Source organism: Panthera onca, chromosome B3 (assembly GCF_046562875.1).
Source record: "Panthera onca isolate mPanOnc1 chromosome B3, mPanOnc1 haplotype 2, whole genome shotgun sequence".
Classification (NCBI taxonomy): domain Eukaryota; kingdom Metazoa; phylum Chordata; class Mammalia; order Carnivora; family Felidae; genus Panthera; species Panthera onca.
Genome location: NC_138344.1, coordinates 10,259,282 through 10,283,667, shown reverse-complemented (window position 1 = coordinate 10,283,667; position 24,386 = coordinate 10,259,282). Strand labels below are relative to the sequence as shown.

General features: G+C 42.1%; 1 protein-coding gene across 1 annotated transcript in view; it reads right to left on the bottom strand.

Moving 5' to 3' along the window:
- Positions 1-12,294, bottom strand: part of LOC132668529 (S-formylglutathione hydrolase-like) — a 50,525-nt gene extending 38,231 nt beyond the window's left edge. The window contains 3 exon segments of the mRNA XM_081795801.1: positions 854-955; positions 8,127-8,265; positions 12,020-12,294. Of these exon segments, the coding sequence (XP_081651927.1) occupies positions 854-955; positions 8,127-8,265; positions 12,020-12,294 (516 nt within the window).
- Between the last annotated feature and the right edge of the window lie 12,092 nt (positions 12,295-24,386).

The following is a 24,386-nucleotide window of genomic DNA, read 5'->3' as shown; positions in this document are numbered from 1 at the left end:
ATTCTGAAAACTAGGACCTGGCACTAAATAACTGTGGGCTCTTGAGGATTCTGGTGGTCAAGGTGTTGTGGGGTTTTTTTAAAATTTTTTCCCATCTGTAAAGTGAGTAGGTTGAACAAGGCTAGATGATCTGTATGATTATTCACATTCTAGTAAGTAGAGGCACCATACAAATATAGTTATGAATACAGTCTTCCCTAAACAATGGTCACCTTATAGATAGCTCAGAAAACATTGATGTGCATGGAGGGGTGCCTGGGTGGCTCAGTCGGTTAAGTGTCTGACTTTTGGTTTCAGCTTAGGTCATGATCTCATGGTTCACGAGTGCGAGCCCCACATGCGGCTCTGTGCTGACAGTGTGGAGCCTGCTTGGGATTCTCTCTCTCCCTTTCTCCTCTGCGCCCCTCCCACTCTCTCTTTCTCTCTCTCAAAATAAATAAATAAACTTAAGAAAACAGATTTGCATGGCAATAAAAGCAAAGTAATGATACTGGTTCATGCCGTTCTTAAATCTCTCCAAATTTTAAGATATTTGCTTTAAAAACAGTCATTATATCCTATCTGTGCTGCATTATTCTTTATTAATTTGAATATGTCCTCTCTCCCCAGTTTGATTCCATAGGTTTCATTCCAAGCTCTACATTGAGAATAGATACATTTAAATAAATATAGAGGCATATACCTCATAGAGTTAAAAATCTGCAACTGCTCACTTCCTAGGAAAATGGATTGACTTGACTTCGCAGAACTAATGAATTCAGTGTTTGCTCACAAATACATTGACAGGTTGCTGGTTTTCATGCTTATTTTTCATTTTCCCAACACCTTCGCCCTTCTTCTGACACCCACCTACCGCATCTGACAACTCCATCCAGATGGTTACCAGGAGACCCCTGTGAGTCAGGCACCTCTCCCGAGTTAAGCCAACCAGAGGGCTGGTGTGGGCGTCTTGGAACTAGAACCAAGGAAAAAGAAAGTCAGTCAGTCCTTGAATGGTTTACTGTAGGATAGGACGTGCATGCTGGGTTTATATTCTAGCTTCCTGTGATGTAAGTAAATGGAAGAACCACTCATACATAAAAAAGGGGAAGAATGAAAGGGATATGTAGAGAGAATCAGAGATAAAAGAAACAGAAATTGAATCCTGAGAGCATCTCTGTTTCTGATGGAAATAGAAATTGAACCCTGAGAGCATCTCTGTTTCTGATCCCAGGAACTGGTCATATTTGTGTTCCCAGATTCTGTGGGACATCCCAGTGTCCTTAAAATAAATCCCTCTTTTGTCTAATTCAGCCAGAGTGATTATCTTCCACTTATACTTAAATAATCCTGATTAATGGTATGTCCACCCAAGGCAACCAGTCTGAAGGTCACCATTCATTTAGGTATAATTGAAGCCATCCCCAGAATTCTCTAGTAACTTAGGTTTTAAAATGATACATAAAAACGTATATGGCCATAAAAGTATTCATCTGAGATATAATATAATATATATATAATATATATTTTGGGTAAAATTGAGGAAGGTCAAAGTCTGAATCTTACATGAGGTCTACAGTCAGTAAGAAGAATTAATGAAACAGACAGGTGAGCCCAGGCACAACCGGGTTCATTCTCTGGTTCAGCTCTGAGATTTTGGCTTCAGGATAAAATGGTATCTCAGCCTTCAGTGAATGTGGCACATTCAAGGCCCACCCTCTCATGTGAGGGAGCCAGAACATAATAGACAATCTTGATCTCAAAAAAAAAAAAAAAAAAAAAAAAAAAAAAGTCTAAGACAAAGGAAAAAAAGATGAATAAAAAAGACCACACTTTTTTTGGCTCTTCTTGAGAAGTCTAAGCTACATTTCTGCACTCCCAACCAACCAATCAGAAGACAAGCCTCCAGGGGGCTAAGTGGTAATGGAGGAGAAAGATCCACAGGCCAGTCTTGGAGATGCACCCAAAAGAGGCCATGGGCCATTGCTTTGCATACCTAAAGTGCTATTTTCTCCATTGTCCAGAATAGTGTTAGATGCTGCTTTAACAGGCACTTCCTAGAACAGACAAACTATAATCTGGCTTTAAGGGTTTCCTCATTATTTCCAAAGTAAATTTACAAAAAAAAAAAAAAAAAAAAAAATCAGGGAGACTTGCCATGCAAGCCATGGCTACAGTGAATACTATGGCTGTTGGTAATATGGCTTTAGATTCCAATCCAAAGGGAAAACCCGCATCCCACCTCCTCTGGCTGATTTGTTCTATCTTGTTGTTCCATCCGATTGAAGACCTAAAAGTTAAACCAGCCTGCAGAGGGAATATTTCAAGAAAACACAGGAAGGGGTGTCTGGGTGGCTCAGTTGGTTGAGTGTCCCACACTTGGTTTCAACTTAGGTCATGATCCCAGAGCCGTGTGATTGAGCCCCGTGTTGGGCTCCATACTCAGCGTGGAGCCTGCCTGAGATTCTCTCTCTTTCTCTCTCTACCCCCCTCCTCAACTTGCTATAAATAAGTAAACCTCAAAAACAAAAAGCAAGAGGGGCGCCTGGGTGGCTCAGTCGGTTAAGCGTCAGACTTCGGCTCAGGTCACGATCTCGCGGTACGTGAGTTCGAGCCCCGCATCGGGCTCTGTGCTGACTGCTCAGAGCCTGGAGCCCGTTTCAGATTCTGTGTCTCCCTCTCTCTCTGACCCTCCCCCGTTCATGCTCTGTCTCTCTCTGTCTCAAAAATAAATAAATGTTAAAAAAAAAAAATTTAAAAAAAAAAATAAATAAATAAACAAAAAGCAAGAAAGAATGAATGCCTGCCTGAGAGAGCTGCTACATCCTAACCCATTCATTCTGTCAACCAGGATCTATGATTCAATCTGATAACTGCAATAAATGGGTTTGAATAAAATCCTATGGCACAAAGAAAGCAGCTTGGTTGATTCTGCCTGGAGGACTTGGGCAAGGTGCTCGGGGAAGGCAGACTGGAACTTGGAAGGTCCATCAAGTCAGCCGCGACGAGGGATCATTGTGAGAAGAGGCAGGAAGTCACAAGAACCACGTGAGTTGAGAGATGACACGTGGGCTCCGTGGATGGAGCCTCCCGCAGGCAGCACTGGGCATATGGAGGCTGGAAAGGGAGGTTGGGCCCCGATCGGGCATGCTTGGAATCCAACGGGAAACTGCGTTGGGGAACATTTTCTAAACTGTAGAAGGAACGTGAACATCTGCTGTTATGATTATTTCTTTTCCTCTTTCCTTCCCTAGTCTTCCTTAAGTGCTGCTGGAAATGCCAAATTCTCCTATCAGGGTTTCACAAAGAGAAGCCGTGAAGCCTTCAAACCTGTACTTGAAACTTAGCTCCACATACTTGCCCTGGGAACCTCCATCTCCCCATCTTTAAGCTGGGGATGATACCACCTACTCTTCAAAAAACGTTAAGGGTAGTAAAGTTCACTTATACAAAATGCCTGGCACATTCTAGGTGGTCAATAAATGGTAGCTATTAGTATACTTTTATTAGCAATACTGTATCTGAAGTGCCAGGATCAATGCCTGGCACAGAGGAGATGTTAATAAGTCCCCTGCATTTTCCTTGAAGGCGACAAGGACAGCTTCTGAATTAGCATTGTTTGAGAAGAGATCAGAATTCTAATTCCCCCGATGATTCTCCCCATCTGAAATTTTCGCTCTCCTTCCATAGGTGGTGAGAAAATATTTCCAAAGTGTGTTTTTCAGGCACATTAGCTCTATGGTCTGAATGTGTATTAGAAATACACACACACACACAGAACCATGCAGCATTTCTCAAACTTATGTGACCTCAGGACACTTGCCTCTGTAGAGCCAAACTCAAATGGAGAAAAAGGCAGATTCAGTCTCTATCCGCAGGAGGCCCCTGTTAACATTCAGACATCTTACCTACAAGGAGATAAAACTCAAACATCTTGTAGTAATAGTGATAGTATCTACAATTCAATGCCTTTACATGCTTAGAACGTTAACTGGCTCTATCTCATTTAATTATCTCACTTAATTCATTAAGGTCTCAAGATAATAATGGCCACATTTAGGTAACACTTTATATAGTTGTACAAACATCAGGTCATTTATCCATTAACTCGGGGATCCATTGCTGGGCATGTAAATTGAGGCACAAAAACAGAAGAAATGCTCCACAGGGAAATCGAAAGATGCTTACGGGAAATAGGATGAATACTCAGAGTACCCTCTGAAGTTCCTCGATGTAATCACCTCTAGAGAGCTGCTGCTTATGACATGGTGGGGTTCGGGACCCTCAGGGAGCCAGTCTCACCTCCACAAGGCAATTCACAAGAAAATATTTATCAGACAACCCCAAACAAAATCCCTTTTCCTACATAAACGGAGTCCCTAATTTGACATGGAAGCTAGTAATGGACAAGCCTTAGCAACAGTGGCTTGTCACATGAGTCCCCTCAAAAGAGCAGTGACTTGCTGCCCAAACCTTCCCCAATTGTACTGAACGTGCCCAGGGAATGGGGTTCACCTGCCACTCGCCACACCTGTTTAGCCACTTCCTTATTAAACCAATTCTAGGTCCACTTCACTTACCGCTTTCAAATTTAACAAATGAGCCAATATGGCTCCTTCATTGGATTTACAAAACCACAGATCTAGCCCTACATCCGGCTAAAATATCTTAGACCACAAAATCAGCTCCGTGGGGCTGGAGCTGGGTGCTATGTGTCATTGTCATTGACAGCACCTGCAGATGGCTCTGTTTTTCCTCCCTCGGGCACAGTCACACTAATATAACATTGAGGACTTTATTACTTTTCCTGCATGCTTGCTTGTCTTCTCAGGGAAGAGAGGATTTATAGGAGCTCAAGAACCCCCATGTCCCGAGACCTTCCCCGCCATCACTCAGCAGGTGCCAACACTCTGAAACCAAAAGGACACCAACCCAGGTAATTGATGCTCAGGCTAGAGGCCTCAAAACCTCTCCATGAAATAGTTTGCCTCATATGGTCCAGCCAAATGATAAACTATCACAAAGCCTCAGAAAGAGATTATGAGGGAAAACAGTATAAGAAGTATAAAACAATGTTTTGTTTTGTTTAATGTTTATTTATTTCTGGGAGAGAGAGAGAGAGAGAAAGAGCGTGCACATGTGAGAGTTGAGGAAGGGCAGAGAGAGAGGGAGATACAGAATCCAAAGCAGGCTCCAGGCTCCAAGCTGTCAGCACAGAGCCTGATGCGGGGCTCAAACCCACAAACTGTGAGATCATGACCTGAGCCGAAGTCGGACACTTAACCAACTGAGCCCTTGTAACACAATGTTTTGATGTCAGAAAATTTTAAATAGCAAAATTCAGAATGGCCCATATACTCAGGATGCAAATATGCAAAAGTATGTGTGCATGTGGTATTTAATATGTAATGTGGAAGTCATTATTGTACTAGGGTGTTGAGAAAAGCATTTTTTTAACTTATGGCCTACGCTTTTCAAATTTTTTCAATTTGATCAACATGGTTTAAGATTTTGAACATAAAACCGTCATATATTCCAATGTAGCTGTTATAAAGCAAGGAAGTTAATAGCCATTGATTATGTACTACGTGCCAAGGGATGTACATACAATATTGCAACTAACGCTCAAAACAAAATTACAAAGGTGCATACTATTATCTCCTTCTTTCAGATAACACAAAGTAACTTGCTCACAAATGACTATAATAGACCGAGCAATGGTTCCAAATCTTTACTCCATCCCCAATAACAGGATCATGCGTCCCTTTGTGTCGCTGTGTACGTAAGCTTGCAGTGCTCTGGTGACTCTGGGTTCAGCTACGTGACTTGTTTGGCTGATGGGAGGTTAGCAGACAGGATGTAAGCAGAGGCTGCAAAAGTGCAGAGAGATGACCATAGTTGAGGGTATTCTCTTGCACCTCTGCCATCATCAGCCTAGTTTTCCTGCCAGACACATGAAGCAAGGCAGCCCTACTGAGCCAAGGCTTGATCAGTCTATCCCCCGCACCCCCAACCTTCATTAGTCCTCATTGTTGTCCACTGCTGGGATTTCGCAATCGGTCATTATCTAACATTATCATGGCCGTTGTCAACTGAAATGGTGACTAACTTGAATTCAAACTCAGCCACTCACTCCAAATCCGTAGCCTTTTTTTCTGTGCCATACTAACACACAGTCTGAACTTCTACTAAAATCACACTTGATACATGGGAAATTGGGCTGAACCAAATGGAATACTGATCAAGTTCATCTTTGACATCTTTTTCTTTTCCCACTGTGACCTCCCATGCGTAAGTATTCATAGGATAATGAATTCTACTGCAACTATTCTAACACAGGTATTTTCCTGAACTTCTAAAATTGGGCTAGATGTGGTTGGGAATAAATTTTACATGGTGATGACTGCTATTAGATAAACAGAATCACAGTTTTTAAAGATCTAACAAGGCAATGGTTGAATAGGGAAATAGCTACATAAATCGTGATGCATCAAACAATGGAATATTATCCCTCTATATTGTATATTAAAAAGCTAAATACATAGGTTTGCTTATTTTTGCATGAGCATGTAAAAAAGTCTAGAAGGATACACACCAAGCAGTTGTACTGGCTGCCTGGGGGGAGGGTCAGGAACACAGTTGTGAGTGAAAGATTGTCAGCATTTACTTTATACATCTTCATATTACTTCACTTGCTACAGCAATCTTACATAACTTGTAAGCCACTATTTCTTTGAATGTTTTCTCCTCTCTCTCTCTCTCCTCTCCTGTTCGCCCATTATGCATAAATTGGTACGATTGATGGTCTCCCACGTTTCTCTGCGATGCTGTTCATTTTCATTCACTTTTTTTCTATTTCTCATCTTGCACAGTCTTTTTTAATCTACAGGTTTGGGAATTCTTGGGTTTGCTGTTTCAAATCAACTAGTGAGCCCCTGTAGCAAATTTTTATGTCAGTTATGTATTTTTTCAACTCCGGAATTTCCACTCGGCTGTATGTTATAATTTTTATTTCTTTGTGAATATTCTCTATTTGATGTGACACTGCCTTCTGTTTCTTCTTTAATCATGGCTTCCTTCAATTCTGTGAACATATTTACAAAGACTACTTTGAAGCCTCTGGTTGTTAAATCTGACATCTGGTCATTCCCACAAGCAGTTTCTATTGTCTTCTTTATTTACCTCATGTGTAGGTTACACTTTCCCATTTCTTTATAGGCCTCATAATTTTTTGTTGGTAACCGAACATTGGAGATTAAATATTGTAGCAACTCTGGGTACTGGTATTTTGTTACTGGTATTTTGGGGTGCCTGACCAGATTTCAGTGAAGTCTATTGCAATCCACACCTCCCTCCCCGCCCCCAACACACACACACACACATGCACACGCACACGCACGCACGCACACGCACACAGTGTTAAGCCTCTGGTGTTGCTCTTCAGAAGGTGCAGATTTGGGGATAATGAAGGTATTGGTTGGGTTCTCTGTCTCTTCCTCTGACTTAACCAGAGCTGTTAAACTCTACTCCTTGTCTACTGTTTTCAACAATTCTCCCGGTGACATAAATTGCTCTATACCGTAATCCAGATTGTGGCTCCTTTGGAGGAACGGTTCCTGTGAATCTGTGTCTGATATTTGTTCTGAGCCCAGAAGAGCTCCTACCAGCTCCTACCAACTCCTTCCCCAGTTCTCTCCTGAAAACTAGCCTGCCTATAGCCTGGGCCGTATCTTCATTAAATTTATGAGTCCCTACCCAATTAATTACCTTTTACCACAACCTTCACTCTCCCTGAGGTTTGAACTTCTCCACGCTCAATTGACGAGATTAGAAGCTCTCTGTCTTATGGTCTGCTAATCTCCTAGGCAAAATCTCTGAGTGATATCTCCGGAGCTGGAGGCTAGGGCAACCTTTGCTGTGAGGGACACTCTGGTCTACTTCCTGAGCACTTTGTTGAGGGTTGAGAAGGAAATACAACATAAAGTACTCTTGCTTTGCCTTTGCTGGTATGGAACCACCATCTCACAAGCCCTGGCAAAGGCAACAAGACCCCAACATTGACTGCACACGATGCCTAAGGTAGAACATTGTCCCTCACATAGGGGCTGGGCAGAAGAAGGGAGTCCCCACCTCCCACGCCCACTAACCTGCATCTTTGCCTCAGCAGCAGATAATTTGGGGCAAGGTAAGAGGGCTTTCCTGGGAAGAAAGTCCTCCAACTGGAAGCAGGGACAAGGGAGCCCGGTGTTCTTGGCCACAGCAGCCTGGAGTGGAGTCTCCTCTTTGCTGAGCAGGAGTGGGTGATAAAGGAAGTGTCTTGATTCAGATTCTACAAGCTCCACCCTTTACCTAATTTGCATATATTTTTTTGAATCCATGTTTTTTCACTTGTCATTTGCAAACGGGACCATTTCCAGAAGTTCTTTTTTTTTTTTTTTTATGTTTATTTATCTTTGACAGAGAGAGAGAGAGAGACAGAGCATGAGTGGGGGAGGGGCAGAGAGAGAGGGAGACACAGAATGCGAAGCAGGCTCCAGGCTCTGAGCTGTCAGCACAGAGCACGATGCGGGGCTCGAACTCACAGACCGCAAGATCATGACCTGAGCCAAAGTCGGACGCTCAACCGACTGAGCCACCCAGGCGCCCCATCCAGAGGTTCTTAATGGTTGGGTTTTTAAAGCATTTTCTCCAGTCTCACTGGTGAGTGGATCAAGAGAGGACCTCATGCTATCATTCCAGAAGTCTCTGTTCCACCCACTGACCTTACACGACATGTGTAAGCAATGAAAATGTAAAGTGAAAAGTAAAACATCTGGAAGGCTTTTTACTCCAAACCTGATTATTTGTGGATGTAGAGCCTGAGGCCCAAAGTCAGTGGTTCATCCTTACCCTCCTTCCTTATGTTATCTCTCCCCAGTGCCATGGTGTGCTTGGGAGCCCAGGCAGCCCCACTAGAGAGGTGGCAGGTGTAGATTAAGACAGAATGATGAGACGGATGCCCAGGTGGCTCAGTTGGTTAAGCATCTGACTTCAGCTCAGGTCATGATCTCACGGTTCGTGGGTTCAAGTCCCATGTCGGGCTCTGTGCTGACAGCTCAGAGCCTAGAACCTGCTTTGGATTCTATGTCTCCCTCTTTCTCTGCTCACACTCTGTCTCTCTCTCAAAAATAAATGTAAACACTTAAAAATTTTTGAAGAAAAGATGACAAGAATTGTCATGTTGTCCACTTCACCCTCCCTAGTTCAACAAGGGTGCTCCCCTTGAGGGGATAGTTTATTTATGCGGCACAGAGACCCCCGACAATGCCAGTGAAATCAAGCAGCACTGTGGAGTCGATTCCCAGATTTCCTTAGAATTGTTACATTCAGTCACTGCTCCTTCAATGTTCTATTACTAAAGATAACTCTGCTTTGTTTGACAAAAATGCATCTGGAGTACAGAATCTTAAAAGAGAATGTGCCCAGATGGTAGTGATATTTAAGGAAATATAGTTTTCCAATTTGGGAATTTGTAACCCCCTCTGATTTCATTTGTATGATTTTTCAGACCCTCCTTTTGCCCATACACTGTTCAAGTTGCCAGGGGAGTTTCGTGGTGTAGTCATGGTAACCACGAAGCCTCACTAGGATACCCACCCCCCACATACACGCATGCATGCACACACACATACACACACACACACTTCACATGCTTTACCCACCAACCACAACTCCAACTCCAAAAGTCATTTATATCCTGAAAATGAGTTTAAAATAACAAATTCCAAAAGTTGTATGAGCCACATGTTGTGTTTTTGTCACTATGTCTAATTACTATTCACACTGAAGGTACAAAATATAAATGGAATTCAGTAGCAGATTGCTTGCTGTTGAGGATTTCCTTTTTAATAGGAGGAGGATGGGGAATGGGTGTGTTCCCCACTCTGCTAAGGAGGAAAGCTAAAATTGAAGGTGGCTTTATTGAAAGTGGCCTTCCTGATTGTTTTCACTTTCCTTGGAGTAATAATTATTCTTGGCTAATAATGTTGGTTTTTAAAGCAGGTAATTAGTGCTTCCAACACTGTAATTGAATTCTCTGGAAGCCAAGATCTGCATTCTACTATCTGGGTCCCAATTATGTGACCAAGAACTAAGTCTCAGTGACGAGAAGCAAGAATCCCCCTGCAATTGCTTTGGTCAGGTCACAGCTGGAGGGATGTCCAGGGTTCAGGAGACCAATTTGGGGGGAACGTTGATGACTAGGTCTGCATGCATGGACCAGAGACCAAATCCGTGAGCAGATCTGGAAATTCTATCTTAAAACTAAGCTTTGTGGAAACTGAGAGTCTTTGGTCTGGAGAAGTGTATGGGATTTTAAGTCTGAAACTATGTGTTTTCTGTGACATGATCTCTGAAGAGCAGAGGAACTGAAACAGGAGTGTCCTTAACCAGGGAGAAACCAGGCCCAAGCTGTACCCTCCAAAGCAAAGGAGTGGGAAAGTGTCCTCACTGTTTGCTCTAAGGCCCCTCCTACCCCTGCCCTGCAAGGTGATAGGTTATGTACAAGAAGCCTTCCCAGAGAGGCTTAGCTCCTTCTCACTCAGTCTATTATTTTCCTAGCCTGTGTCAGCCTGGAGTAGAGCCGGAAATAAAGGTTGGTGTCAGAGTAGTTTATTTGGGAGGATGATTCCAGTGAGCAGGACAGAGGGACAGGGAAGGGAAAGGAGACTAAGGAAACCTATACAAAGAAGCATTTGCAGGGTCTAACTGGCCCTCGTTCCTGGGCCACTTACTCACGCACGATCACCTGAGAAGTCATGAAATGGGTCTCTGAACCATCTTCCCGGGCTTTTGGAAAGCATTTATCCTAGGGTCCTTTCCCATGATAGTCTAGGGCTTTCTCCTACAGGGCATGGACTCCCCTCCATTTTCAGAGCTGAGCATTGGTGCGTACTGAGCAGTTCTTCAGCTGTGCCATGCTGTGGTGTCAGAAATGGAGGAAACTGTACAGATGGATTGCCACAGTAGCATCAGTTGAAAGAAGGGGCAAAGCCAAGAGGATTCAAAATGGTGCCCCAGAGGCATCCACAACCAGGACAGAGGATAGGCAGACACTGTTCTGGAATCCTTGGGCATGTGGTACTAAAGACCTGACTGTCCACTTCTGACCCAGGGATGCAGCTTCCCAGTGCCTTCTTTAGAATCTTCTCCAACTACTGTACTGTGCTGCATGTACATCCCGCTGAAACTCTCTGCATCCTTAAACATGAATCCCATCTCCCTCTGACCTATTGGAATGCACAGTGCTGACCAGAGCCTATAATCTTTGCTTCTCACCTTTTCAGGTTCCCCCTGTTGGAGGAATCAGAATTTCTGAACACATTTTCCTTCTGTCTTCTTAGAATTTTTCAGATGACCTCCTTCTTGCTTCTGTGTGCACCACCTGCTGTCCCTTCTGACCTGGCCTCTTTCCATGTCCTGGCCTCCTCCTCGCCTTCTGTGCTCTCTCTGTGTACATCACCTAATTCATTCTCTCTGTCTCTCTTCTTGATCCTCTTTCCTTTAGACTAGGTTTCTCCAGGGAAAATCCTATATGTGGTGTAAATTACATTGAAGAACTTCATGCAGAAGCAATATTGATTTTTTTTAAAGCAAGATTATGTAAATTGCAGAGAGTCTATTATTTTGCTTGCCAAAATTCCTTTAGCAAAATTATGAAGTCAAAGTTCTTTAATATGAGGCAGGCCAAAAAAGAAAAATATGTACGATCAAATCACGAAAACATGCAATTCGGATGCATTCCTGTTGGTGTCTCAGGCATTGCATTTGGACTCCATGAAACCCTAACACCAGAGTGTTTCTGCTAAACTCCACTCCATATTCTTATACTTCTTTTCTATGTGAGAAACCTGAACTTCTCTCAGTCATTCTTCACAGGGTGCATGGCCTACGTTTCTAAGTTTCCCGTAAAGTGGGTCATGTTTACAGTAATCAGCTAGGTCTCTTAAGATTTCCTCTGGGCTGGTAACGTAGGATTTCCAATCCCATTTAAAAGTTTCACCTGGTTCTTTCTGGAAGTCCACAAGAGGTGCCACACGTTTGCATATAAGTGCTTTCCTCAAGTTCCTCTGCCAGCTTGGCTTCCCCACTTTGATATACGGTGCCCTCCACAAAGCCTTTCCCACTGGTACCATTGCTAGGATTGCTATTCATAGCCCCGCAGCAGGCTCCCGGACAGGGCTCCCATTCAGGCCGGGGGAGTGGCTCGTGACTGATCTCTGAGATGACATTGTCTTCCCCACCCTTCTTTAATTGAGGCCTGATGCACATGACCATCTCTGTTCTTCTCCAGCTGAAAAGGATTCTGCTCTGCAAGCTTATGCCAGGAAGGTCCATTTCATGATACACACCAGGACTCACACTCAGACACATTTCCAGATCCTTCCCCATCTGTCTTTTCTGGTCTCTTTTCTCTGTGTGCTCATCTTTAGCGGTGGAATGTTCTGCGAATGGCATGGTTTCTTCAGGACAGACTTAGTGTAGTGACTTTTCTGTACATTTCCTGGTACTTTTTCTACCCATTTGGTTTCAGAGAGAATTATTTGTATTAAATAGATGAAACAGAAAGCGCTTTTTTTCCTCCTCAGAACTACAGATTCAAAGAAAAGCAAAAGGGAGAGGCAGCTCACATTTACAGACATTGGAGGAGAAAAAGAAGGCTCAGAGAGGTCTCTCACTTGCCCAAGCTTACCCATCTAGTAAATGACAGAACCAGGATCAAGCTTACCCATCTAGTAAATGACAGAACCAGGATATGAACCCTGGCACTTTCTAGCTGCAAATCTCTCTCTGTTTCTCTCTCTCTCTCCCTCCCTCCCTCTTTCTCTCTCTCTCAATTTCTGGCCTCTTTGATTGCCTTCTTTTATAGCTTCTGTTGATGTGGCCAAATGAAGTTTCCTGTCACTATTTTGTAAACATCTCAGTTAACATCTGAACATAAAACTAAGCTCCGTTTTCTCCATAGAATCTTCATTTTCCTTTTCTCTTTAAGTGAGTCCTAAGTCCAGATTTCAGATTTCCCTCCACATTGCACTTACAGGTCACCTGCTGCTTCTTCCTTCAGCAGAAGCCACCGTGAGGAGCAAGCAAAGCACATCCCACGAAGTGTCTCAAAATGAAACATATCTAACAGTACATGCGTTTTCTTCCTTGCATCCTACCAAGAGTCACCCTCAGAAAATTCTATTTCTGTGCTTTGCTTTGTAAGCATTCCCTAGAGGACATTGTTCTCACTGTAGAGAGTCAAAACTTGGAAGGACGTTACAGTCATTTCGCCACCTCTTCCATTTTTTTTAAATTTTTAATGTTTATTTTTAAGAGAGAGAAAGAGAGCGGGGGGGGGGGGGGGGGCGGACAGAGGATCCGAAGTGGGCTCTGGGCCGACAGCAGAGAGCCCAGTGTGGGGCTCCAACTCATGAACCTTGGGATCATGACCTGGGCCGAAGTCGGACGCTCAATTGACTGAGCCACCCAGGGGCCTCTCCACCTCTTCTATTTTAAAGATGAGGAGATTGGGATTAAGCACCCAGCCCAGAACCTCACAGCCTTTCCCTCCATCACATAAATTAGGACTAGAACCAAGAACCTCTGGGCTCCCAAACTGAACTTCTCCTAGTGTATCTGACCACCTTTCCATGGATCAGTTGTGCTGGAAAGATGTGCTCCCACGAGCTCAGTTAGGGCAATGCCTATATGTGTTTAAATATGAGTTAGTGTCGGGGCCACCTCCCATACGCGGAAGAGTTCAATTTTTGAGTAGATACATTGTGAATAGAGAAAGCACCACTCACTTCTGCATTCTCATTTATAACATTTACCTTCACAAATTCCCAGGCACACGCAGAGGTTTTGCCCATATAAAACCCCAGCAGCTGCAAATGGGGAAGGACCCCTGAAATAAGCACGGGTTAAATGCCAGCCATCTGCTAGGATGGTTCTAGGGGTTTCCACAGGAGCATTTAATAAATGTTAGCTGAATCTGATCTAGATAATTCCCCCACCAAGATTAAGAAAGTCCTTCTGTGTGAGGCTGGAGTATATTATACGTGGTTGAAAACCACCCTGGGCTCTCCAGCAAATGTGTTCTGGAATCATGTCTACATTTGGATGCACTCTAAAGAACAGAGGGGAAATAAGCAATGTTTTGCAAAGGCTGTCTCATTCCACTTGACGGAGACTGGGAGGGAAGGCTAACCAACCCTGGAGTATAATGCATCTTCAAGGTAGTTACTGCCCTCTAGTGTTACATGAATAGAGCAAAAAGTGTACCTGGCAGAACCTAAATCCAACTCCATAGTTTTTGAATTCATGGTAAGTCTCAGCAGCCTTAGGAGGTCCTTGGAAAACACCGCTGGAAACGGATGCCTCACTGGGGTTGGCCAGTTGTGGCTCCCAGGGTGTGCACACAGCCAGTTAACACTAGTATTTCCATATGCCAAAATGCATCTATACTGGTTGGCAAAAAGCCACTACCCTATGCCCCCTGGCCCCCCACCACCAGCCCAGAACCAGGACCCTCCCTTGGACCCCTCCCCCCAGAGCTCCCCACCGCCCAATAACTGAAGCTTTAATGTTTGCCAAAGCAAGGGACCTCCAAGACCCTGATCCAGTGCTATGGGTGCAGTGTTAGGCCAGTGTTTGAATCGACCCAGTGATTAAATATTACAAATGTGACACTTAATTGCCTCTCACCATTCAACTATCATGTTTCTTCATCTGTCCATCCATAATTAAGTGAGGAGGGTCCTATTAAAAAATCACCATCCTGTGGAATTCTCAGAACTGAAGATGGCATTCAATTTGGTTACTATTGTCCTGGTGGCTTGGAAACACCTGTAGCCAATGACTAATCTACACCCCGGCTTCTTTGGGAGGAACTCAGGGGAATGATTACACTGTTCTATATGCTTGGTGACGAGGGGCCAGACCTTAGCCTCACCTCTGAATCACTCTTTGGACTTTGCTGAGTTACTTTGTCTTTCTACATTTCAGGCCCCCATCTCTAAAGTGGGGGGGGGGGGGGGGGGGACAATACCTATATCATTAGGTGATTATGATAATTAAAGGAGGTAATCTGTATCACAGCCCTTGTCACACAGTAAGTTTTTAAGAAGTGTTTGCTAATATGTGGATTGCAAAGTATTAAACGTTAAAATTTTAGTCACCAGTCACCAAACCAACTATTTCTACTACTTCAATATTTTAAAGAACCAAAAAACTTAGGTCATCAGGGCAATTCCACTTTCCAGGCACAGTCAGATGGAAAACACTTAAGGAAGGACAGAGGGGAAACTAAGGGGTGGAAAATAGGGAAACAACAATTGGTTCTGGTTAGTCCACACTCGTGGTGTGAGCTCAGTCACCAAGTGGGTGTGTTCACTGCACGTGACATTATTGACAGACGTAGCCAAACAGCTCTAGATGGACATATGGCAAGGGGTTGTTCAGCCATTTGTCAAGTTGTTGCAACCCAGGTAATGGGTCCCTCTGCACCTGCAGACTTCCTTTTCACAGTTCACAGAATGTGGGTCTGTCCACCTCGTGGCCATGGAACTGAGGACTGGTCAGTATGACACAGGACTATGAAACATAACTGACTTCTGGTCATCTCAACTTGAAGATGCTTGACAGAAAAATGGCGGGCTTCCAGAGAAACATCTCCTTCCTCCACTGGCTGTGTGTCAGCATACTTCATCAACAGTGATGGTATTACCAATACCTTCTATCCTACAAAGTATTCTTTACAAACCTGAGAGCACGCCACAGGACCCCATGAATACCTGGCGAGATGGCCTTTAACTTTTTCCCAAACACCACTGTTCTAGGAGCAAGACTCTACACTGACAGGCTAGAAAACATGTCCCATCCAAAGAACTGAGATAGCCACGTTTGTAACAGTGGCTATAAAACAATTCAACACTGCTGGCCAAACATTCAGGGACGACCATGAACGGTCACCCGTATCTGGATACTTTTAACCTCTCCCCCAAAACGGCATGTCTCTTCACTCTCTTCCCAAAAGAGAATAAAAATTCTTAATCCCCCAGCATTGCTCTTGGGAACCTACAGTTTGGACTTCCCAAATAGAAAAGAAAAATGATACACAGGCATAAATCGGTATGGAAAGATGAACCAGTAAACTTTAAGAAGAGCTCTTCCTAATATCTCACATCTCACCTGTTGTATCTCCCTAACCTATCACATCAAGAACAGAGAAGGGAGAACAAAAGATACAGACACTCCCTTAATCTCTTAGGTTTGAGGACCTCCAGGATTCAAATGGACCAAAAAGCTGAGGCCAAATCTCATGCAGAAAAACAACCTTAAATTCTCCTCCATTTCTGAAACCGGAAATGCACAGATCAGCTCTTTTAACATTCAACCCCATTTGAAATGTAGCCTAATTGACAAATCTGTGTTTAACTACTTAATGTTTCACATTTATAAATTTTGAAATATCTTTTAGATTTTAACCCTTATGTGAAAATAGCCCAAATCAAAACTGGCCAATCCATGGCACGTAGATTAATCAGTACGAGTTTTCACATCTAGATGCTATGGGAGGTATTTTGTTTTGTTTTGTCTTGATACACCACAAATTCCTCCATCTTCCCCCAAATATAATTTTTTAAATGTTGAGCTCTTAAGGTGCCTGGGTGGCTCAGTCAGTTGAACCTCTCACTCTTGATTTCAGCTCAGGCCATGATCTCACAGTTTGTGAGTTCAAGCCCTGCATCGGGCTCTGTGCTAAGACCATGGAACCGGCTTGGCCTTCTGTCCCCCCTTCTCTCTGCCCCTCCCCACTTGTGTTTCTCCTCCCATTCTCTCTCTCTTTCTCTCTGTCTCTCGTACAAAGACTGGCAAATCAGCTAACAGCAATCCACTCCAAACATCTGTTAAACGTGGGTTTCTTTGCCTCCAACTGGCCAATTCCAAATTGAAAAGAAACACATTTTACAAAACACATTTTAAAGTCTAATTTTATCTCTTTCAAATATTTTTGAGGTCGATAGAATTTGCTTTGTAATTTTCTGGGAGAAACATGTTAATAAACAAGAGTCACTTAGAATATGTTCGTCTATTGCTTACGTCTATTGCTTACTTGTTTTTCTAAGCATTTTTGAAAACATTCTTTTGTGATATAGTCCAAAGTCTAATTTTCCTGCAAAGACATTGTTATGGGTCTTTTGTTCATGCCCTAATGAAATCACATAGGCTGACTTTGACAAATTGGAATCACTGAGATTATTTAATGTATATAAGAAGAGGAGGACAGGACAGTGGGTTTGAGTGACACTTACTGATTAAACAGACCTCGCTTCCCAGCAAAATTACCCAATGTGGTGACCACATTAACTTGGGTAGAGGATAGTCCCTTTCTGAAGGAATACATATTTATGGTCTCTGAAATTTTAAAATCATCTAAGCCAGCAGGCCCAGAGGTGTTTGGACAGAAAAGTATGTGTTTTAGGTGAAGTGACAAGGACTCTCTGTCCCCCGGCTCATGGCTCAAAGCTTCCAAACCTTCCAGAGGATGTATTATAGTCCCGGTAAGCAGAATTCCTCTTCATTCTGTAATCAGCAATAATGCAACTTTTATTTCTCCACTTCCCCTTTGTGGACAGCTCTAGTCTGTTTCATTTCATTCTTAATCTTCCTAGAATCTTTGGTTTTTTATGTGTCTTGCATCCATGAATATAGCCAGACCAACCCTAGACCATCCTACACACCTAGAAAACTGATTGGAGGATTAATACAACAATCTGCACAACCTGAACCACAGAATTCAGCAGGTTCGCGGCGCAGAGAGGTGAACTTGGGGAGAGAGAAGCCAGCGGTGGGCAGGGAGCTGCTTTGGCACGCGGAGAGAGAGGACGGAGACCGGGGTGGGGGGGCAGGGAATGCGGGAAAAGCACCCCCTCCCCAAAACCAGATGGAGAGAAAGTAGAAAACTGGAAACATCAGCAGGCACTAAACTAAAAAGGGAGAAAGGAGAGGGTTTAAATTCCATTAAAACTGTAAACAAGGGGAACACAAAGGCTGCAACCCCGCAGCTAGGTACCTGGTGTTGCTCTGGTGGGAAGAGCGAATCCCCAGGAGCAGAGTGGGATCCGGGAGGTTCTTGGGCCACACGGGGAAAAGCGGTTCCACTGCTGGAAGGACATTCGGTAGAGACTGTTGAAGCCACGTGGTCCCGGCAGACCCCAGAAAACGGCCACATTCGCTGCTGCTGGAACAAGGTCATTAAGGGTGGAGCCTGGTGCCAGGCGTGTGTTGTGATTTTCCAGAATCCCTGAGACGGTGCTGCTACACTATCTCGCGAACTTTTTCTGGGGCGGGCTGGCACCTGGCCGCAGTCTCGGGGCACCGGCAGAAGCAGGGTCCGGCAGGCGTTCCTGGGTGCAGCCGACATTCGGCCATTGCTCGGTGAGACCCTCCCGCAGAGGGGCGGACCGGGTCAAAGCCGCAGTCCTTCGGAAGTAAGGGGCCGGGGAAAACAGCCGCGTCTGAGACAAAACTCGGGAGAGAGGTACGGCCTGGGGCCTGGTCACGGAGAGGGAAAAAGCGAGGAGTGGACTAAAGCTGAAGACAGAGGAGGAGCGCGCGACTGCTGACCCGGGAGAACAGACCAGGTGGCTGGGTGGAGGCATTTTCACCGCTCCAGCGCATGTGCATACGCTTACGCACACGCACCTAAGAGCGCGGCAACACTCCGCCCCAGTAGGCTAGCAGCGCCATCTAGTGGAGAGCGGAGCTGTTACACTGAGCCCCGCCCAACAGGGCCGACTTCACTCTTGAAGAACACAAGTCTCACCGCCGGCTTAGTTTATGGACCATAAAGAGCTACGTACACTGACTTCTAGGGGAAAATGAAGCAATTTCAGTCCTACTTCAATCTGTTAGCAAGTTCATCTACTCAATTTTCTTTCTTTTTTTTACTATTTTCTTTTTCTCTTTTACAATTCTTTTCTTGAATACAGAAAGAGAAAAAATTCATTTTTATTTTCAATTTTTATTAAAAATATTTTTCTTTAATTTTTGTTACTATATTTTTTACTTTTGTGTAATTTTTTTCAAATTCTATTTTACTTCCATCATTTTATTTTAGTCTACTTCAGTGCATTCACCTTTTCAAATTTTCAATTTCCTTTTTTTCTTTTTCTTTTTTTCTCTTTTTCATTTATTTTCTTTTTCTTGAATGCAGAAAGAGAAAAACTTCATTTTTACTTTCAATTTCTATTAAAAATATTTTTATTTAATTTTTATTACTATATTTTTTGCTTTTATGTAAATTTTTTCAAATTCTATTTTACTTCCGTCATTTCATTTTAGTCTACTACAGTGTATTCACTTTTTTCAAATTTTCAAATGATTTCTTTTTTCTTTTTTCTTTTTTATCTTTTTTCTCATTTTCATTTCTTTTCTTTTTTCTTAAATGCAGAAAAATAAAAAAATCATATTTATTTTTAATTTTTATTAAAAATAGTTTTCTTTAATTTTTTTCTACTATAGTCTTTACTTTTGTGTAAATTTTTTCAAATTCTATTTTACCCTCATCATCTCATTTTAGTCTACTTCAGTGAATTCATTTTTTCAAATTCTCAAACGGTTTCCTTTTTTTTTCCTTCCCCCCTTCTTTTTCTCTACTCTGTCAAACCACTTTCAACACCCAGAACAAAACACACCTAGGATCTAGCATCATCTATTCGATTTGTGTGTGTGTGTTTAATTTTTAATTTTAATATTTTTAAAATTATAACTTTTTTAATTTCAATTTTTCTACCTCACTAATTCCTTTTCTCCCTTCAAAATTACAAAACGAAGGAATTAACCCCAAAAGAAAGAGCGCGAAGAAACAACAGCCAGGGACTTAACCAACACAGATACAGGCAAGATGTCTGAACCAGAATTTAGAATCACAATAATAAGAATACTACCTGGAGTCAAAAATAGACTAGAATCCCTTTCTGTGGAGATAAAAGAAGTCAAAACTAGTCCGGATGAAATAAAAAAAGCTATAACAGAGCTGCACTCACGATGGATGCCGCAGCAGCAAGGAAGGTTGAGGCAGAACAGAGAATCAGCAACACAGAGGACAAACTTATGGAGAATAATGAAGCAGAAAAAAGAGGGAGATGAAGGCAAAAGAGCACGATTTAAGAATTAGAGAAATCAGGGACTCATTAAAAATGAACAACATCAGAATCATAGGGGTCCCAGAAGAGGAAGAGAGAGAGAAATAGGGGTAGAAGGGTTATGTGAGCATATCATAGCGGAAAACTTTCCTAACCTGGGGAAAGACACAGCATCAAAATCCAGGAGGCACAGAGGACCCCCATTAGATTCAACAAAAACCAGCCATCAACAAGGCATATCATAGTCAAATTCACAAAATACTCAGGCAAGGAGAGAATCATGAAAGCAGCAAGGGGAAAAAAGTCCCTAACCTACAAGGGAAGACAGATCAGGTTTGCAGCAGACTTATCCACAGAAACATGGCAGGCCAGAAAGGAGTGGTGGGATATATTCAGTGTGCTGAATCAGAAAAATATGTAGCCAAGAATCCTTTATCCAGCAAGGCTGTCATTCAAAATAGAAGGAGAGATTAAAAAATTTCCCAGACAAACAAAAATTAAAGGAGTTTGTGACCACTAAACCAGCCCTGCAAGAAATTTTAAGGAGGACTCTCTGAGGGGAGAAAAGATGAAAAAAAAAATTACACACACACACACACACACACACACACACACACACACACATATATAAAGTAACAAAGATTAGAAAGGACCAGAGAACACCACCTGAAACTCCAAATCTACAAGCATCATGATGGCAATAAATTCATATCTTTCAGCACTCACTCTAAATGTCAATGGATTCAATGCTCCAATAAAAAGACATAGGGCAACAGAGTGGATAAGAAAACAAGATCCATCTATATGCTGTTTACACGAGACCCACTTGAGACCTAAAGACACCTTCAGATTGAAAATAAGGGGATGGAGAACCATCTATCATGCTAATGGTCAACAAAAGAAAGCCAGAGTAGCCATACTTATATCAGACAATCAAGACTTTAAAATAAAAACTTATCAAGAGATGCAGAAGGGCATTATATCATAATCAAGGGGTATATTCACCAAGAAAACCTAACATTGTAAACATTTATGCAACAAATGTGAGAGCACCCAAATATATAAACCAATTAATCACAAACATAAAGAAACTCATTGATAGTAATAACATAATAGTAAGAGACTTCAACACCCCACTCACAACAATGGACAGATCATCTAATCAAAAAATCAACAAGAAAACAAAGGCTTTGAATGACACACTGGACCAGATGGACTTAACAGATATATTCAGAACATTTCATCCTAAAGCAGCAGAATATACATTCTTTTCCAGTTCACATGGAACATTCTCCAGAATAGACCATCTACTGGGACACAAATCAGCCTAAGTAAGTACAAAAAGATCGAGATCATACTGTGCATAGTTTCAGACCACAACGCTATGAAACTTGAAGTCAACCACAATAAAAAATTTGGAAAGGTAACAAATACTTGGAGACTGAAGAACATCCTACTAAAGAATGAATGGGTTAACCAAGAAGTTAAAGAGGAAATTAAAAAGTATATGGAAGCCGATGAAAATGATAACACCACAACCCAAAACCTCTGGGACACAGCAAAGGCGGTCATAAGAGGAAAGTATATAGCAATCCAGGCCTTCCTAAAGAAGGAAGAAAGATCTCAGATACACAACCTAACCTTATGCCTTAAGGAACTGGAAAAGGAACAGCAAATAAAACCCAAAACCAGCAGAAGACAGGAAATAATAAAGATTAGAGCAGAAATTAATGCTATAGAAACCAAAAAAAAAAAACAAACAAACAAAAAACAAAAAAAAAAACAAAACAAAAAACAGTAGAACAGATCAATAAAACCAGGAGCTGGTTCTTTGAAAGAATTAACAAAATTGATAAACCACTGGCCAGTTTGATCAAAAAGAAAAAGGAAAGGACCCAAATAAATAAAATCAAGAATGAAAGAGGAGAGATCACAACCAACACAACAGAAATAAAAACAATAAGAGGATAGTATGAGCAAGTATATGCCAATAAAATGGGTACCATCTGGAAGAAATGGACAAATTCCTAGAAACATATACACTATCAAAACTGAAACAGGAAGAAATAGAAAATTTGAACAGACCCATAACCATTAAGGAAATCAAATTAGTAATCAAAAATCTGCCAAAAAACAACAGTCCAGGGCCAGATGGGTTTCCAGGGGAATTCTACCAAACACTTAAGGAAGAGTTAACACCTATTCTCTTGAAACTGTTCCAAAAAACAGAAATGGAAGGAAAACTTCCAAACTCTTTCTATGAAGCCAGCATTACCTTGATTCCAAAACCAGACAGAGACCCCACTAAAAAGGAGAACTATAGACCAATTTCCCTGATGAACATGGATGCAAAAATCCTCAACAAGATATTAGCCAACCAGATCCAATAATACATTTCAAAACTTATTCATCATAACCAAGTTGGATTTACACCTGGGATGCAGGGCTGGTTCAATATCCGCAAAACAATGAACGTGATTCATCATATCAATACAAGAAAGGACAAGAACTATATGATCCTCTCAATAGATTCAGAGAAAACATTTGACAAAATGCAGCATCCTTTCTTGATAAAAACCATCAAGAAAGTAGGGATAGAAGGAGCATACCTTGAGATCATAAAAGCCATATATGAATGACCCAATGCTAATATCATCCTCAATGGGGAAAAACTGAGAGCTTTCCCCCTAAGGTCAGGAACAAGACAGGGATGTCCACTGTCACCACTGTTATTCAACATAGTATTGGAAGTCTTAGCCTCTGCAATCAGACAACACAAAGAAATAAAAGGCATCCAAATCGGCCAGGAGGAGGTCAAACTTTCACTCTTCGCAGATGACATGATAATCTATATGGAAACCCAAAAGATTCCACCAAAAAACTGCTAGAATTGATTCATGAATTCAGCAAAGTTGCAGGATATAAAATCTACGCACAGAAATCGGTTGCATTCCTATACACCAACAATGCAGCGATAGAAAGAGGAATCAAGGAATCGATCCCATTTACAATTGCACAAAAAAACCATAAAATACCTATGAATAATCTAACCAAAGAGGTGAAAAATCTATACACTGAAAACTATAGAAAGCTTATTAAAGAAATTGAAGAAGTCACAAAAAATTGGAAAAATATTCCATGCTCCTGGATAGGAAGAACAAATATTGTTAAAATGTCAATACTACCCAAAGCAGTCTACATATTCAATGCAATCCCTATCAAAGTAACACCAGCATTCTTCACAGAGCTAGAACAAATAATCCTAAAATTTGTATGGAACCAGAAAAGACCCCAAATAGCTAAAGCAATCTTGAAAAAGAAAACCAAAGCTGGAGGCATCACAATCCCAGACTTCAAGCTAAACTAAAAAGCTATAATCATCAAGACAGTATGGTACTGGCCCAAGAACAGACACTCAGATCAATGGAACAGAATAGAGAACTCAGAAATGGACCCACAAACGTATGGCCAACTAATCTTTGACAAAGCAGGAAAGAATATCCAGTGGAATAAAGACAGTCTCTTCAGCAAGTGCTGGGAAAACTGGACAGCGACATGCAGAAGAATGAACCTGGACCACTTTCTTACACCATACACAAAAATAAACTCAAAATGGATGAAACACCTCAATGTAAGATGGGAAGCCATCAAAATCCTCCAGGAGAAAGCAGGCAAAAACCTCTTTGATCTTGGCCACAGCAACTTCTTACTGAACACATCTCCGGAGGCAAGGGAAACAAAAGCAAAAATGAACTACTGGGACCTCATCCAAATAAAAAGCTTCTGCACAGTGAAGTAAACAATAAGCAAAACTAAAAGGCAACCGACAGAATGGGAGAAGATATTTGCAAATGACATATCAGATAAAAGGTTAGTATCCAAAATCTATACAGAACTTATCAAACTCAACACCCAAAAAAACAAATAATCCAGTGAAGAAATGGGCAAAAGACATGAATAGACACTTCTCCAAAGAAGACATCCAGATGGCCAACCGACACATGAAAAAATGTTCAACATCATTCATCAGCAGGGAAATACAAATCAAAACCACAATGAGATACCACCTTACACCTGTCAGAATGGCTCACATTAACAACTCAGGCAACAACAGATGTTGGTGAGGATGTGGAGAAAGAGGATCCCTTTTGCATTGTTGGTAGGAATGCAAGCTGGTGCAGCCACTCTGGAAAACAGTATGGAGGTTCCTCAAAAAACTAAAAAGAGAACTAC